This window comes from Loxodonta africana, chromosome 14, assembly GCF_030014295.1.
Source record: "Loxodonta africana isolate mLoxAfr1 chromosome 14, mLoxAfr1.hap2, whole genome shotgun sequence".
In the NCBI taxonomy this organism is placed as follows: domain Eukaryota; kingdom Metazoa; phylum Chordata; class Mammalia; order Proboscidea; family Elephantidae; genus Loxodonta; species Loxodonta africana.
Window position 1 is genome coordinate 62,685,922 of NC_087355.1, and position 15,525 is coordinate 62,701,446.

General features: G+C 34.6%; 1 protein-coding gene across 3 annotated transcripts in view; it reads right to left on the reverse strand.

Annotated features, from left to right (window-relative positions):
- CSMD3 (CUB and Sushi multiple domains 3) overlaps positions 1–15,525 on the reverse strand; it is a 1,388,861-nt gene that overhangs the window by 346,625 nt on the left and 1,026,711 nt on the right. For all 3 annotated transcript variants that reach the window (XM_064268007.1, XM_003408442.3, XM_003408441.3), the window contains 2 exons: positions 6,403–6,594; positions 896–1,034 (listed from right to left, as the gene is read on the reverse strand). In XM_064268007.1, coding sequence (XP_064124077.1) covers positions 896–1,034; positions 6,403–6,594 — 331 coding nt within the window. The remainder of the gene's footprint in view (positions 1–895; positions 1,035–6,402; positions 6,595–15,525) is intronic.

Here is a 15,525-nt window from a genome sequence, read left to right on the forward strand (position 1 = left end):
CCCATAGAGTTTCCAAGGAGCACCTGGCCGATTCGAACTGCCGACCCTTTGGTTGGCAGCGGTAGCACTTAACCACTACGCCACCAGTGAGTACACTAAGGCCTTGAAATATCAGTGGTCTCCCTAAGGTCACATAATAAATGACAGACCTGGAAATCAAACTTGAGTGGTATGCTTCATGTAATACAGGCTTTTAACACTAAGCTATTAAGCAAGATGATTTTATAAGTAAATAAGCTCTGTATCATACATCTTCGTATTTCCAATGTATGTACTGCCATTTCCTCAAAGGTAAAAATGAGGATAATAATAGTACTTAGTTCAGGAAGTTTAAGAGAAAAAACTATGAAGAACTGACCTTTAATCTTGAAGTTTAGGAAAAACTGAATTTTGAAGCAGTGATGCTAAGTACAGGCCTGGGGGGAAAGGTTATTAAGAGATCAAACTTTATAAGAGTCAATAAACCATTTAACCTTTAATGTGTTTCCTGTCAGCTGGAATTGCTGGAAAAGCTCACCCACTTCCCTTCAGAACTGCCTTGCCATCTATATTACTATTCAAGGCTTCATAAACTGTTAAATGCGTAACTACAAAGCATTAGTATTGGGATTGTTGTAGTTGTTAGGTGCAGTCGAGTTGGTTCTGACTCATAGTGACCCTATAGACTCTATAGGACAAAGTAGAACTGTCCCATAGGGTTTCCAAGGAGTGGCAGGTGGATTTGAACTGCTGACCTTTTGGTTAGCAGCCAAGCTCTTAACCACTTAATCTCCAATACTGGGATTCGTAAAACTAATAAAAATGCCATGTATAGAAATAGAAAATTCTCTAGTGCAAATGCTAAAGAAAAATGATTACAAAGATTTTTCCAATGTGGAAATATATAGGAACTCACCTGATAAATGCTAAGGAGATAACATAGTCTGCATTGACGGTGATAGTCCAGTCACAGTCCCTGCTATGGGGATACGGATGAGGGAAGTTTGGCGAGAGAATAAAGCCTGAAGATCCTGTTAAATTGCCTCCACAGGGTGCTTTAATTGAAGCAAACAAACAAGAAAAACCCCTTAAGTTATTAATAAAATTATTAACTATCAACTTTTGTGAAAACATTTCTCCAAAAGCATTTATGAGGTTTTGTATAGCCTTGGCTTCCTATGGTACTGGATACTTGGATACTGCACTGTCTTTCAAGGAAGACCATTAAAATGTTAAGTACACACATACATACATATATGCATATACAGAATTTAACTGCTTTACCGGCTTCAGAGATCAAAAAAATTGCATATATACTGTCTCTCCCTTTTTATTATTATTTTGATTCATGTAAAAGAAAAACCAGGTATGGGGAAGATGGGTAAAGATGGGTTCCCTAAGATTTTCAGAAAAAATCTGAAGGTTTCTAGGGAAAAAAAAAAATTAGAAACAAAACAAAGCAAAATGAAACCTCAAATAATAAGTGGAACAATAGGATATGAGATATTTGGCTCATTTGTATGTCTTTCTTGGCATATCATCCAAGCACCTAGAGCGCTTGACAATGAAATACTCTTACACTGAGTGTTAGGATATTCTTAAATTCTAGTTTCCATACTTGTTGAAGATACTAGGCAGTTACTATAGTTATTATTGCAGCCCTAAACAAACATTTCCATGGAGAAACAAACCAAAAAAAAAAAAAAAAATTGTCAGTGATATTCAGAGGATAGATTCTTTAGGGGATTATTGTTGAAACCTGCTTAACACAGCTTATTCCCAGAAAATAATTTATCACACAGAGTTGGCAGGTTCAGGAAAAATAGGAAACTAAATATACGTAGTCCCCGATGGTGGGGTAGAAAAGGAGGGGGTATACATATATGAGAGAGAGAGAGAGAGAGAGAGAGAGAGAGAGAGTTGACTTTCTTATGATGTCATGATGACCTATACATAATCAGTACACCACCACGTCAGCATTCTCCTCTTATCTGGGTTTTGAAAGTATAGTTTTCTCAAACAAATTTTATCCATCAGCTATAAGGTAAACCAGATTCTTCTGACAGCATAAAACTGTTTTCGTAAGGAGGATAATTTTGATTCTGGCAACATTTCAACATCTCTGCTCTCTGCTTGGATTTAGATATATAAAAACCATCATTACATTTGGCAATTTTTTGCCATCTTAATTGTGGATGTCCACTATCACATTCCTCCATGCTCTTCTGTTACCCTTGCTTGCTTCAGCCACTCAGAAGATAACCTCAACTCCTGCAATATTGAGAGTATTTAGTTGTTCAGACTATTAAGCCTATTAAGTTTATTTTTACAGGGAACATTGTTTTTTATTAGAATTTTTTTTGTATAAATACCTCTACATATGTGTATTTATATAAAAAAATCATGTATCATAAAAGATATATGACAATCTATTATATATATTTTAAAGTATTTTATAGGACAATTTCTATGACTGTACTCTTACTTGGGCATAGGGATCTCTAAAATTCTTTTGGTTCTATTATTTAAATTATTTATCAAGTTTTTTCCCAATACATTTCAACGCCGCAGTTGATTTTGAAAATCTACAAAAGCCAGTGAGACATGCAGAGACATTATCCAACATTTGTATATCCCACACTCAGTGAGTAAAGAAAATTCTCTTTGCTTAAATATCTTAAACATTAAGCACTTGAAAATGCATTTTTCTTTTTATACATCCAATCATAAAGCATGCAAAATGAGATTCTTCTTAACTCAAATAGATTCGAGAATTAAATTTTCAGGTGGGTTCCACGAAATTCTGACATTAAGGCTTTGTTCTGAATGTAGTTCCCTGTGAGGCAGCTACATGGACGTCAACTACTGCCAGCTGGTTTACAATGTTCTTAATCTTTTCCCCAGTTCAATTTTATTTTTGTCTACTGTCTTTCTCAGCAGCCCACCCACACTGATGCCTTTGTTATTTACCTTCAGATTGAATGTGCTACTTTCCCTCCGGCAAAGTCAAAGTAATCTTCACACTGTCAATTTTGTGGGAGATGAATTCTATTAACTCTCTTAAAGATGATGTCTTTCCGTTTGGTACTTGCTACAAGACTGACTGCTACTACATGCAAGCAAAACGTCTTATGCTCCAGAGTCTGAGACGTACATAGACTTATGGAGTTTCTAAAAAGTTCAGAGTTTAATCTTCGGCATAGTATTTCCAATCATGGTGTTCTTTCTTATCAGTTTCAGAGATCAGGCTTTCTACAACTTTAGCAATTTTCTGACTTTTTTTTAGGTTATTTTCTTTCTCAGAGAAACTTTAATGCATATCTTCTCCTCAAGCTATCTTTTCCTATGAAAAAAAATATTACACAGCACCATGATCCTTACAACAAAATCTTTCCACAACCTGCTCAATGGAAGTAAGACAATTTAATTTTTTTTTCTTTTTTTAGAATTAGGAATTGTTAGCTAAAGCATATTCTTTCCTATAAACAGAATTTTACAACATTAGCTTATCTTAGAACTCTAATTTTGTGCATTTTAGATTTTGGTACTTTCCAGAATTTCAATTTAAAATTGTTCAGTATTATAAGATTCTAAATATAAAAACCTTTGACATAACATAGCCCTTCTGGTAATTCTAATGAGCAACACCCTTTAGCTAAGTCTAAGAATCATAATAAAGCAAGAAGTTCTACAGAAAGCCTGTGGGGCACTATCATTTGCTCTTCACACCAAAATTCTCTTTACTAAATATACAGTCCAATTCCAGTTAATTGGAATACAATGTTTTAATTTAACAGGAATTTTTCAAGTTAACGAAATAGCAAATAAACGAAAACTTCAGTGTTTCAGGCTTATTTTGTCTGAGAATACTTCTCAACAGTGTATTTTCCCTGCTTTTATGAGTGCAGTTGTGGCAAATATAAAGCAACCAACTTTTGATAATTTGGAGTCTTGCAGAGGTACATGAAGATCAACAGAGGTGCAAATAGGAAATAATAAAGTGTGAAGGGAGTATGGTTAAATCAGAACTTCCTTAACCTGCTTTTAAAGCTTTATTTGTGCTTTAAAAAAAAAAAAATCTTGTTAATAAGCTTTCTTTCTGTCATCTGCCTCATTTTCTACAGAAGTGGCTGGCTTGCATCTGGTTATCAACTTTTTGGCTGGTTTGGACTTGTAGATATGTTTTGTTTGGTGCATGAAGTGTTTAAAAAAATTCCAGCATATAAGATAGAGAAAATGTAATGTAAAAATTGTGATTTTTAGTTTTCATTTTACTGAAAACTAGGGTTCATGAGAATAGGGCTCTTCTCTGTCTTGTTTCGTTGCTAAGTCGTCAGTATGTAGAACAGTGTCTAGGACGCTTTGACTCAAGAATTTGACTTTGCAACTCTTGCACAAGAACTTACAAGGGGTGGGGTAAAATAAATCTGAATAATTGAGTGCTTAGGTTTCTTTGGTTTGGTCTAAAGTTACTAAGCACTCTTTTCTTGTTTCCATATGACTCTCAAAAAAAAAACCACTGTGAAATTATATTGAAAATGTATTTAAGAAGTGAATATATGTGGGCAAAAAAAGACTTTTCTTTCCTAACCATGCTAAATTTGCATGTGTTTAATGCTATAAGAAATAAAATGAACAAGATATGGAACTTTCTCTCCAGTTGCTTATAGTGTGGTAGGGGAGAAAACATGTGAATCAATAGAATTCAGAGTAGAGAGACCACAGTTTGGTTCTCTATTTTAAATTGAAGATGACACCATGCAAAAACACTTGAGCAAAAAGGGTTTACTTAAAACTACTTTACTTTTAAAACCTCATAATGAGCTTATATTTCAAGGTTATATAGCAGTTTTCCTCACTGATTTTATTCCAAAGTTGTTATGTCTCTCTAACTTTTTCTTGGGCAAGTAGAGTCTAGAGTCTGTCTCAGGGATTCAAGAACAGAACACAGAGACAAAAACAGAAGTAGACCTAAGCTGCTGCAACTCCTTATGTCACCAAGGTTAAAACTGTTAGATTTCAGAATATATGAATTGGATGGAGAGATACAGTTTGAAACTCACACATTGGTTGTGATAAAATTCTCTTTCTTAGAAAAAACAACCATTCTATAGGCAAGATTGATATGGTCCATATAAGAAAGCAGAAAACCATGGCTGTCTGGCTTGTCCAAAGAAGTAAATCCTTCCGACAAACCAGGAGCCATGGTTTTCTGCTTTCCTCTCTCTGATGCCTTGGTGGCTCAGTGACTAAGTATTTGACTGCTAACCTAAAGGTCAGTGGTTTAGACCCAGCAGCCATTCTGTGCGAGAAAGATGTGGCAGGCTGCTTTCATAAAGATTTATAGCCTTGGAAACCCTATGGGGCAGTTCTGCTTTGTGCTATAAGGTTAATATGAGTTGAAATTGAGTCAACAGCAATAGTTGTTTTTTTTTTTTTTTACTCCCTGATGGCATCTTTGGACCTCAGAAGGCCTCAAACTAAGGCCTCATGTTTGTTAGCAAGATTAAAAATACATAATTCTGGGCTAACCACTCCCAATTCTGAGGAAGTTGGGGGGCACAATACAGTAGGATGTTTGTTAGCAGGGTGCAATTAGTCACTTAGGCTGGGAGTATAAAATAGTTGATAAAAAATGTTTTCTTAGCCTCCTATGGTGCTATGGTGCAGGTGTGGCACACACAGCATAAGCTTACAGTTCACCCAACTGTACCTACCTGGCCTGGGATAGACGGGCAGCAGATAGGGTCCAATTTAAATGGTGGAGTGTTCACGGAAGGGTTCTCATCTCTGCTGAGACAGCTTTTGTCGGGGGCACTGCCCTTTACGGAACTTTTCTGGTTGTATGCTATCTGATTCTTATAAGTAGTAAATAACTACTTTCCATGTGCTAAAGTGTGTTCAGGAGTTGATCAAAAGGATGTGATATTTATGGAGCAGTCCATAATACTTATTGGTGCCCTTTTTCTAGAGGTCTCTTGGCTATCTAGAAATTGGCACAACCTGTGAGCACCACATAGATTTGGAGTGTTATCTTACAGTTATAACGTGGTTGAGCAGGACGTGTTGTGTTATAGCCCATTTTAAATATACAGCCTGAACCCATTTTTGAAACTTTAAAGGCAGTGAATAACTACATTTATATTGCAGGTAAATGGAGATCAGGGCTTTTCAAGAGCTGTGATTCTTAACTTTTTGAGAATCTTAGACCCACTGAGAATCTAATGAATACATCCAGTCTAGGAGATAAACAACAGTCATTTGCAATTTTGTACATTTTTGGGAAGTTCATGGACCTCTGTCTGCAATCTTAGACTCCCATATAGGATCTATTCTATAATATGGTTCTTAATAATATCAATACCCATTTTTAACCATTGTTTTATATTTCAGATAACATTGTAATTGTTCTTTAATTCATACCTATACAAACTGGTGGGCTGGGCTGCCAGAAGTATCGATTTTCTACCTGAATGCAGGTTATTCTCTCCTCTCCTTGAAGCTCATATCCTGGATCACATTGAAAAACAACAGTGTCCCCAGGTTCTCTTCCATCCCCATTTCGTGTCCCATTCATGGGAACTCCTGGGTCACGACATGCAGTAGCAACAGAACCTATCAGAAGAAAAATAAATGAATAAAAATATAGTATTAATATTACCGAAAACATTTTCAAAGTTCCAAACAATAAAGTATAGGTTTAGAACTTTTCACCTACCTATGTACTTTTAGAGAGCTAACTTAAAAAAATATTTGGGTCAATTTTAAAATGCATGTACACTAAAAACTACTTGCTATTTGTCAAATAATTTGTGTGCTAACTTGTTTTAAGAAGGAGCGTGTCATTAGTAGCTAAGCAATCAATTAACTCAAAATTATTAGGTGCTCTGTAAAAGACTTTGTGGACATGAGAAAATACAAGCTACAGACTGGAGTGAACTATTTGCAAATGAATATCCTACAAAGAGCTTGAATCCAGAGTACATAAAGATCTCTCAATAGTAAAAAAAAATATATATATATATATGTGTGTATATATATATATATATATAAATATATAAAATGGGCCAAAGACATTTCACTGAAAAGAATATCAGATGGCAAATAAACACATGAAAATATGTTCAATATCATCATCAGTAATTCAAAAAAACAAAAAACCCAGTGCCGTCAAGTTGATTTCAACTCATAGCGACCCTATAGGACAGAGTAGAACTGCCCCATGGAGTTTCCAAGGAGCGCCTGGTGGATTCAAACTGCTGACCCTTATGGTTAATAGCCATAGCACTTAACCACTATGCCACCAGGGTTTCCTGGTGAATGCAAATTAAAATCACAATGAGATATCACTATGTACCTATCAGAATGGCTAAAAAAAAAAATTGTGATAATATCAAATGCTGGTGAGAATGTAGGAAATCGCAGCACTCATACATTATTGGTGGGAAAGCACACTGGTGCAGCAACTCTGGATAGGTATATGTCTGTTTATTACAAAATTGAACATGTACTTTACTATATGACACAGCAATTGTTTTCTTAGACATTTATCCCAGAGAAATGAAAATTTTGTTTACAAAAGAACCCGTGTATTAACGTGCATAGCAACTTTATTCATAATAGCCCCAAATTAGGAAGAATCCAATGGTCCTTGAACAGGTGAATGGTTAAACAAACTGTGGTCAACCCTTACCCTGGAATGTTACTTGGCAAAAAAAAAGGGGGGGGTGAAAAAAAAGAATGATTAATATATACAACTTGTATGAATCTCAAAGGAATTATGAAGAGTGAAAATGCCAATCTCGAAAGGCTACATACTGCTTAATTCCACTTCTGTAACATCCTTGAAATGACAAAATTATGAGTCAAGAAACCAATTATTAGTATTCAGGGTTTAGGGATAGAAAAGGAAGTGAGGTGACAGTGGCGATAAAAGGTTGTGATATTGTGCTATGGTTGTGCCAGATGTTATTTTTGGGGGGTATTGGGTGAAGAGTATACAAGATCTCTCTCATTATTTCTTCCAACTGCATGCAAATCTGCAGTTATCAAAAAATAAGAAATTAAAACAAACAAAAAAACCTTAGTGAAGAGGAGAATAGTATGAAACTATAGGAAAGCAGATTTTCTTTTTCTATGCACAGTAAATGGCACATTTACACAGATAGGTTTAACTCCAACTATTCAGGTTAATGGTACAAAATATTATTTTGAATTACCACAAAGTAGATCTACTCTAAAACATATGCCAATTAAGTATCAAGACAAAGAAGCTATTACATTTTCCATTTGAGCTACTATTAAACTATATTCATAAATGTTGGAATCATCATTTGAGCAAATTATTTTTTAAATTGCATATCAGAATAATGACTCAAATTGCTGGATTACAGACACATGACTGATATTCACTCATTCATTCTCTCACTAACTTAACATGTGCTAGGCATTGTGCTGCTGGGAATACAAAGGAAAAATTAGCATACAAAAGTAGAACTGAGCAGATTTCAAATAGTTTTGAATTGTGGTGGTGCTGATAAACAGATTCTACTGTATCTATGCTTAGTAAGTAGGTAGGTAAGTAGGTAGACCGACTGACTGACTCATTAATATAGCAATCAGTCTGTTAATCCATCCATTAAATTTATTGCAGTTCACTTAACACACATATACAACACACAGTATTTTAATGTTCTTACCCTCAAAGTCGTGTGAGAATCAAGAGAACCACATCAATTAACAACGGACTAAAACATTGGTGAAATGTTATGCCTGACATGGCATCAAACAGCAAAAATAAAACAAGATCACATATACATATACTTATGTGTGTGCTTACGTTCTCTAATCAACAACAACAGCAAAATCTAGGAGTTGCCAAATGTAGATTTTGGATGTAATTTAACAATGAGTAAAATGAAGTAAAATCTGTGTCTTCTGACCCCCATTCTAGCACTCTAGGTGCTTTCTTAATAACTGGAAGTCTTAGAGATTTTGCTTAATTTTACTGATAAACTAGCATTTCTGAGCAAAGGTCAGGGACTTTACATATATGGTTCCAATAATTCTTACAGCAACCTTGTGAGTGAAGTGTTTTTATTATCCCCATTTTAGAGATAAGGAAACTAAAGGATCCTCTGTTGGTTTGCCCAGTGTTACAAAAAATAAAGAGTGCTGAGTCAGGATTTGAACCCTGATCTATCTGATTTCAGAACCCCAAACATTAAATGTTACACTAGACTGTCCTCTTCTGCTTACAATTGTCTCAGACATTCAATTTTGCCCATTCTTGTTGTTGTTGTTAGGTGCCCTGGAGCCAGTTCTGACTCACAGCAACCACATATACAATGAAACCAAGCACTGCCCGGTTCAAGCAAACTGTTGTTATGCTTGAACCCCTCATTGCAGCCACTGTGTCAATCCATCCCTTTGAGGGTCTTCCTCCCTTTGGCTGACCCTCTAATTTACCAAGCATGGTGTCCTTCTGATAAAATGTCCAAAGTACGGGAGAAGTCTCGCCATCTTAGTTTCTAAGGAGCATTCTGGCAGTATTTCTTTCAAGACAGATTTGTTCATTCTTCTGGAAGACCATGGTATACTTAATATTCTTAGCCAACACCATAATTCAAAGGCATCAATTCCTCTTTGGTCTTCCTCATTCATTGTTCAGTTTCACAAGCATATGAAGCTATTGAAAATATCATGGCTTGGATCAGGTGCACCTTAGTCCTCAAAGTGACATCTTTGCTTTTTAACACTTTAAAGAGGTCTTTTGTAGCAGATTTTCCCAATGCAGTATGTTGTTTGATTTTTTGACTATTGCTTCCATGGGTGTAGGTTGTGGATCCAAGTAAAATGAAATCCTTGACAACTTCAACCTTTTCTCCATTTATAATGATGTTGCTTATCGGTCCTGTTGTGAGGATTTTTGTTTTCTTTATGTTGAGGTGCAGTCCTTACTGAAGGCTATAGCTTTTGATCATCATCATTAAGTGTTTCAAGTCCTCTTCACTTTGAGCAAGCAAAGGGTCGTGTCATCTGCGTATCACAGGTTGTTAACGAGTCTTCCTCCAATCCTGATGCCGAGTTCTTCATATAATCCAGCTTCTCATATTATTTGCTTAGCATACAAATTGAATAAGTACGATGAAAGGATACAACATTGACGCACACTGTTTGGGGTTCAAACCACACAGTATCCCTTGTTCCTTTCAAACAACTGCCTCTTGGTCTATGTACAGGTCCCTCATCATCACAATTAACTGTTCTGGTCTCATTCTTTGGAATGTTATCCATAATTTGTTATGATCCACACAGTCGAATGCCTTTGCATAGCCAATAAAAGACATGTAAACATCTTTCTGGTATTCTCTGCTTTCAGCAATGATCCATCTTACATCAGCAATGATATCCCTAGTTCCAAGTCCTCTTCTGAATCCGGCTTGAATTTCCAGCAGTTCCCTGTTAATGTACTGCTGCAACTGCTTTAGAATGATTTTCAGCAGAATTTTACTTGTGAGTGATATTAATGATATTGTTCTATAATTTCCACATTCTGTTGGCTCATTTTTCTTTGGAGTGAGCACAAATATGGATCTCTTCCAGTGAGCTGGACTGGCAGCTGTCCTTCAAATTTCTTGGCATAGGTAAGTGAGCACCTCCAGCTCCACATCTGTTTGTGGAAACATCTCAATTGATATGCTGTCAATTCCTGAAGCCTTGTTTGTCACCAACGCCTTCAGCGTGCTTGGGCTTCTTCCTTCAGCGCCATTGATTCTTGATGATACACCGCGTCCTGAAATGGTTGAATGTTGACCAATTCTTTTTGGTACAATGACTCTGTATATTCTTTCCATCTTCTTTTGATGATTCCTCGTCATTCAGAATTTTCCCTATAGAATCCATCAATATTGAAACTTGAGGCTTGAATTTTCTTTTCAGTTCTTTCAGCTTGAGAAATAACAACCATGTTCGACTTTTGGTTCTCTAACTTCAGGTCTTTGCACATTTTATTAAAATATTTGAATTTGTCTTCTTGAGTCACCCTTTGAAATCATCCATTCTGCTCTTTTTCTTCATCGTGTCTTCCATTCCCTTGAGCTACTCTACTTTCAGAAGCAAGTTTCAGAGTACTTTCCGACATTCAGGATAAATCTCAAAATGTTCTTTTTGACAATGAATGTGACACCATTCCTCTTCAATTTTTCATTCCTGATGCAGTAGACCATATGATTGTCTGATTCAAAATGGCCAATATCAGTCTATTTCAGCTCACTAATGCCTATAATATTGATCTTTACAAGTCCCATTTCATTTTTGGTGACTTCTCATTTTCCTAGATTTATACTTCACACATTCCATGTTCTGATTATTAGTGAGTGATTGCAGCTGTTTATTTTCATTTTGAGTTGTCCCACATCAGCATATAGAGGTCTTGAAAGCTTGACTCCATCCACATAATTAAGACTGACTCTACTTTGAGAAGGCAACTCTTCCCCAGTCATATTTTGAGTGCCTTCCAACCTGAAGGGCTCGTTTTCAAGCACTATATCAATGTTCCACTGCTATTCTTAGGGTTTTACTGTCCAATTTTTTTCAGAAATATACTGTTAGGTTCTTCTTCCTAATCTCTCTTAATTTGGAAGCTCCGCTGAAGCCTGTCCACCAGGGATGACCTGGCTGGTATTTGAAATACCAATGGCCAAGCTTCCAGCATCTCAGCAATAAGCAAGTCACCTGAGTAAGACAAACTGACAGATGCATTCTTAAATAATAAACCCCATTAAGAAATTATGAAAGGTAGAGATTATATACATAAGTAGAAAAATTGCAAGTGGTATAAATTGTAATATGCCTTAAAAATAATCACTCTACATCCATGCTACTTATTTTTGAGGCAGTTGTTTTTAGTTGTCTTAGTTATCTAGTGCTGCTATAACAGAAATACTACAAGTGGATGGCTTCAACAAACAGAAGGTTATTCTCTCATAGTCTAGTAGGCTACAAGTTCAAATTCAGGGTGTCAACTCCAGGTGAAGCCCTTCTTTCTCTGCCAACTCTGGAGTAAGGTCCTTGTCATCAATCTTTCCCTGGACTAGGAGCTTCTCTGCACGGGAACCCCAGGTCCAAAGGGTGCACTCTGCTCCGGGCACTATTTCTCGTTGGTATGAGATCCCTTTGTCTCTCTGCTCTCTTCTCTCTTTTATATCTCAAAACAGGTTGACTTAAGACACAACCTAATCTTGCAAATTGAGTCCTGCCACATTAATATAACTGCCTCTAGTCCTGTTTCATAAACGTCCTAAAGGTAGATTTACAACACAGGAAAATCACATCAGATGACAAAATGGAAGACAATCACACAATACTGGCAATCATAGACTAGCCAAGTTGAAACACATTTTTGGGGAGACATACTTCAATCTATACCAATTGGTAATAGTATTAACAATCTGATATGTCTTGAAGAATAACATGGGAAGTGCAATGGGTACTTGTTCCAATTTCAAGTGAATTTGTTCTGTAATACTCATCAGTGTTCCTTAGCAGAGCATCATGCATCACAGTATATGGGCAATTATAATCTTCCACTTTGAACAGAGATCTTTTGTAAAGTGCTTATGGTGATAAACTCACTCATTAAGTTTTTTTGAATTGCTCTGGGATGGTTTCCACCAAAATTAAAGTTGAAGTTTAGACTGATTTTATAATACATAAGTGGAGAATGATATTCTACTATACAAAATTTATACTTAAAATGTTTTTATTGAAAAGATGTTATATAAATGCAAGATGTACTGTAGCATTCAAACTTAGAAATAACAAAAAAATGTATGAGAAAACTTTGGTTAATTTTAGGTTTCTCATGTGCTGGCCTCTGCCCACAAGGAGATTTATGCTTAAGATGAACTCTCTCAAAAGTAAAAATATATGTAACACTTAGGAAAATGTATTGAAATGAAAGCAGTCAGGATAGTCGTGTCTCGTCTGAGTCTGGCAAAAAAAAAAAAAAAATGTTTTGCACTGCTGCCTGGATTTACTGTGCTTAAAAATTTAAATTGGGACCCAGTAACTATAATAATAAGGCTTTCACGTGACAGCTAAAGATAAAGTCTGAAAATATGTATTTGCCTTTAGGCCTTATTGACTTGAAGGAAAATAGGTGGTAAACCTCCACTGTTCTTTTTCTTTCAATTAATAAACAAATCAGGAATAGAGTTTTAAAGCACAACAGACAATGATGAGGTTTAATGAAAGACCAAGGAAAAACAAAAGTTTTCCCTATGGGAATTACTTGAGTTTGAAAAGCAATTAGTTAAATACATGCAAGAAAAATGACTTGGTGTGAATGCCGTTGTCTGTTTGCTTTACTTATTCAAAGTTTGGCTTCCGTACTGTTTACACTTTGTGGGTAGACAAAATTATAATATTTGTGGTATCAATCATCCTTATTTTTGTATTAAATAGAAAAAAAGCCATTGAAGAAAATAAATAACCATTTAAGGAATTATACTATCAGGAATTAGGAGTAAGATAATCTTATGTGATTCTGATTAAGTAACAATTAGAATGATTAAAAAAGCAATTATATAATATGAGAGCATTAGAAAAAATTGGTCACATTATATTTAAAAATAAATTAATTTGTATTTGATATTCACTTTTCAGTTTTATAGAGTATATAACTCTCAAAATATATAATCCTTACTTTATTTTTTTGTTTATACAAATATTTAAGTAAAGTTTAATTCTCTATGTTTTCTCTGTCTGAATTAATTATAGGATGTTTCTGTAGAATGAGGACTTTTTTGCAATAAAGTATTTTAACTGATCTATTTTGAATATTTAAAAAATTTAGACATATTTAATCCAGAATATAATATACTTACCACTAGTTTTTTAAAAAAGTATATTAGCATGGGTAGTGTATTATTTTCTTGATATTTTTAGTTCAAATCATATAGATGGAATGGATATCTTTGTTTTATTAGGTTTTGCAGCTGACATTCATTCCTCATTTTTCCTGATATAAATATGTAAAGTAAGTAGAAATTTCAACAAAGTTGAAGAGTCTCACAACCTGTTGCCACATCTGCAATGATTTCATAAAAAGGAATGTTCTGGAAAGTGAGTATTATAGTCTTATATACTATCACATCCAAATATAGCTCAGATTTGACTTACAATGAAAGTGACAATAAAAGATGCCTTCCTTTCCTTGTTTCCTTCACTTCTAAAAGACTGACTATATTTTGATTGGCCTAGAATGGGAATTATCCGGGTTGCCAAAGCCAATGGTAATTTTTGTGTCTACTTTCAGAAGCCTCTCAGTAACATTTCTTACAGCTGATCCTGCCTTCCTTCTTCAAGTTCTTTTTTGTCTTGCCTCCAAGTCAGCATCCTATTCTGGTTTTCTTTCTGACTCATTTGATGCTCTTTTTTTTTTTTTTTTTTTTGATATCTTTTACTGTGTTTACTTTTTTAACCTGATGACCAAGGACTGAAATGCCACAGGGATTAACCTTCAGTGGTCTTCCCCCTTCTTTCTATAATTTCTCCCCAATAGCTTCATCAGATCTCATGATCTTAAATATCATTTTTGCCTTCCTAAATTTATATCTCTACTCTTAACTTCTCATCTAGTTCCAGACGTTTCTATCTGACTACCTACTTAACTTCACTTGAAGATCTAATAGGCCCCTCAACTTACCATGTCCAAAACATTTGCAAATATATAAAATCTTTTGATTCTCTGATTTTATAAAGTAAAAATGTAAAAACATTAAAATTTAGCTCATATATATGTGTGTATTTATATATAATTTTTCCTGTACTATTGATATCATTGTAAATTCTACTTTATCATAGTAATCTGGTTAAAATATTCATTTTGTTAGAAATAAATGCCACCTTAGATGGTAAAATCATTGGCATAAGAAACAGAGTTAACATTTGTAAAAATATTAAATCTTCTAATTTTTCTCTACTTTTTATGCCAGTGATTTTTATCTTGTATGATGGCTTTTATTTCTAACAAAAAAGGTATTTGTGTTTGGCTATTATAATAAAATAGAAGTAAAATTGAGATAATAAATTTTTACTTTCCAAATGGAATTATTTTTACTCCACCATAAACAAATAATTTTCATGTATGGCATTTTTTAAAGTAATTCTCTTAACCCAGAATGTGAAAAAAAAAAAAAAATAGATGAGTAAAAATAATAAATTTCATAACTACTTATTATATATAGTAGAAACAGTTTTTCAAGCTATATCATTCTCATGCTAATTATATATAAATGCATTTCTTCACATACATTGAGAAAGTGTTGATGTTGTAGTTGGGAAAGCTTCCATTATGTTACTAAGAATTTGTATTTACAATGCCTTAAATCTTCATCTATGATCTAAGTCTACTGAAAGAGTTAATAGTATTACTCATTAAATATGACCCCATCAAATCAAGCTTTGCTTTATCTTAGGGATAAACAATGTGTCCTTTTAAGTAAGAAATTGAAGAGAATCTTCCATAATAGTTAAAAAATA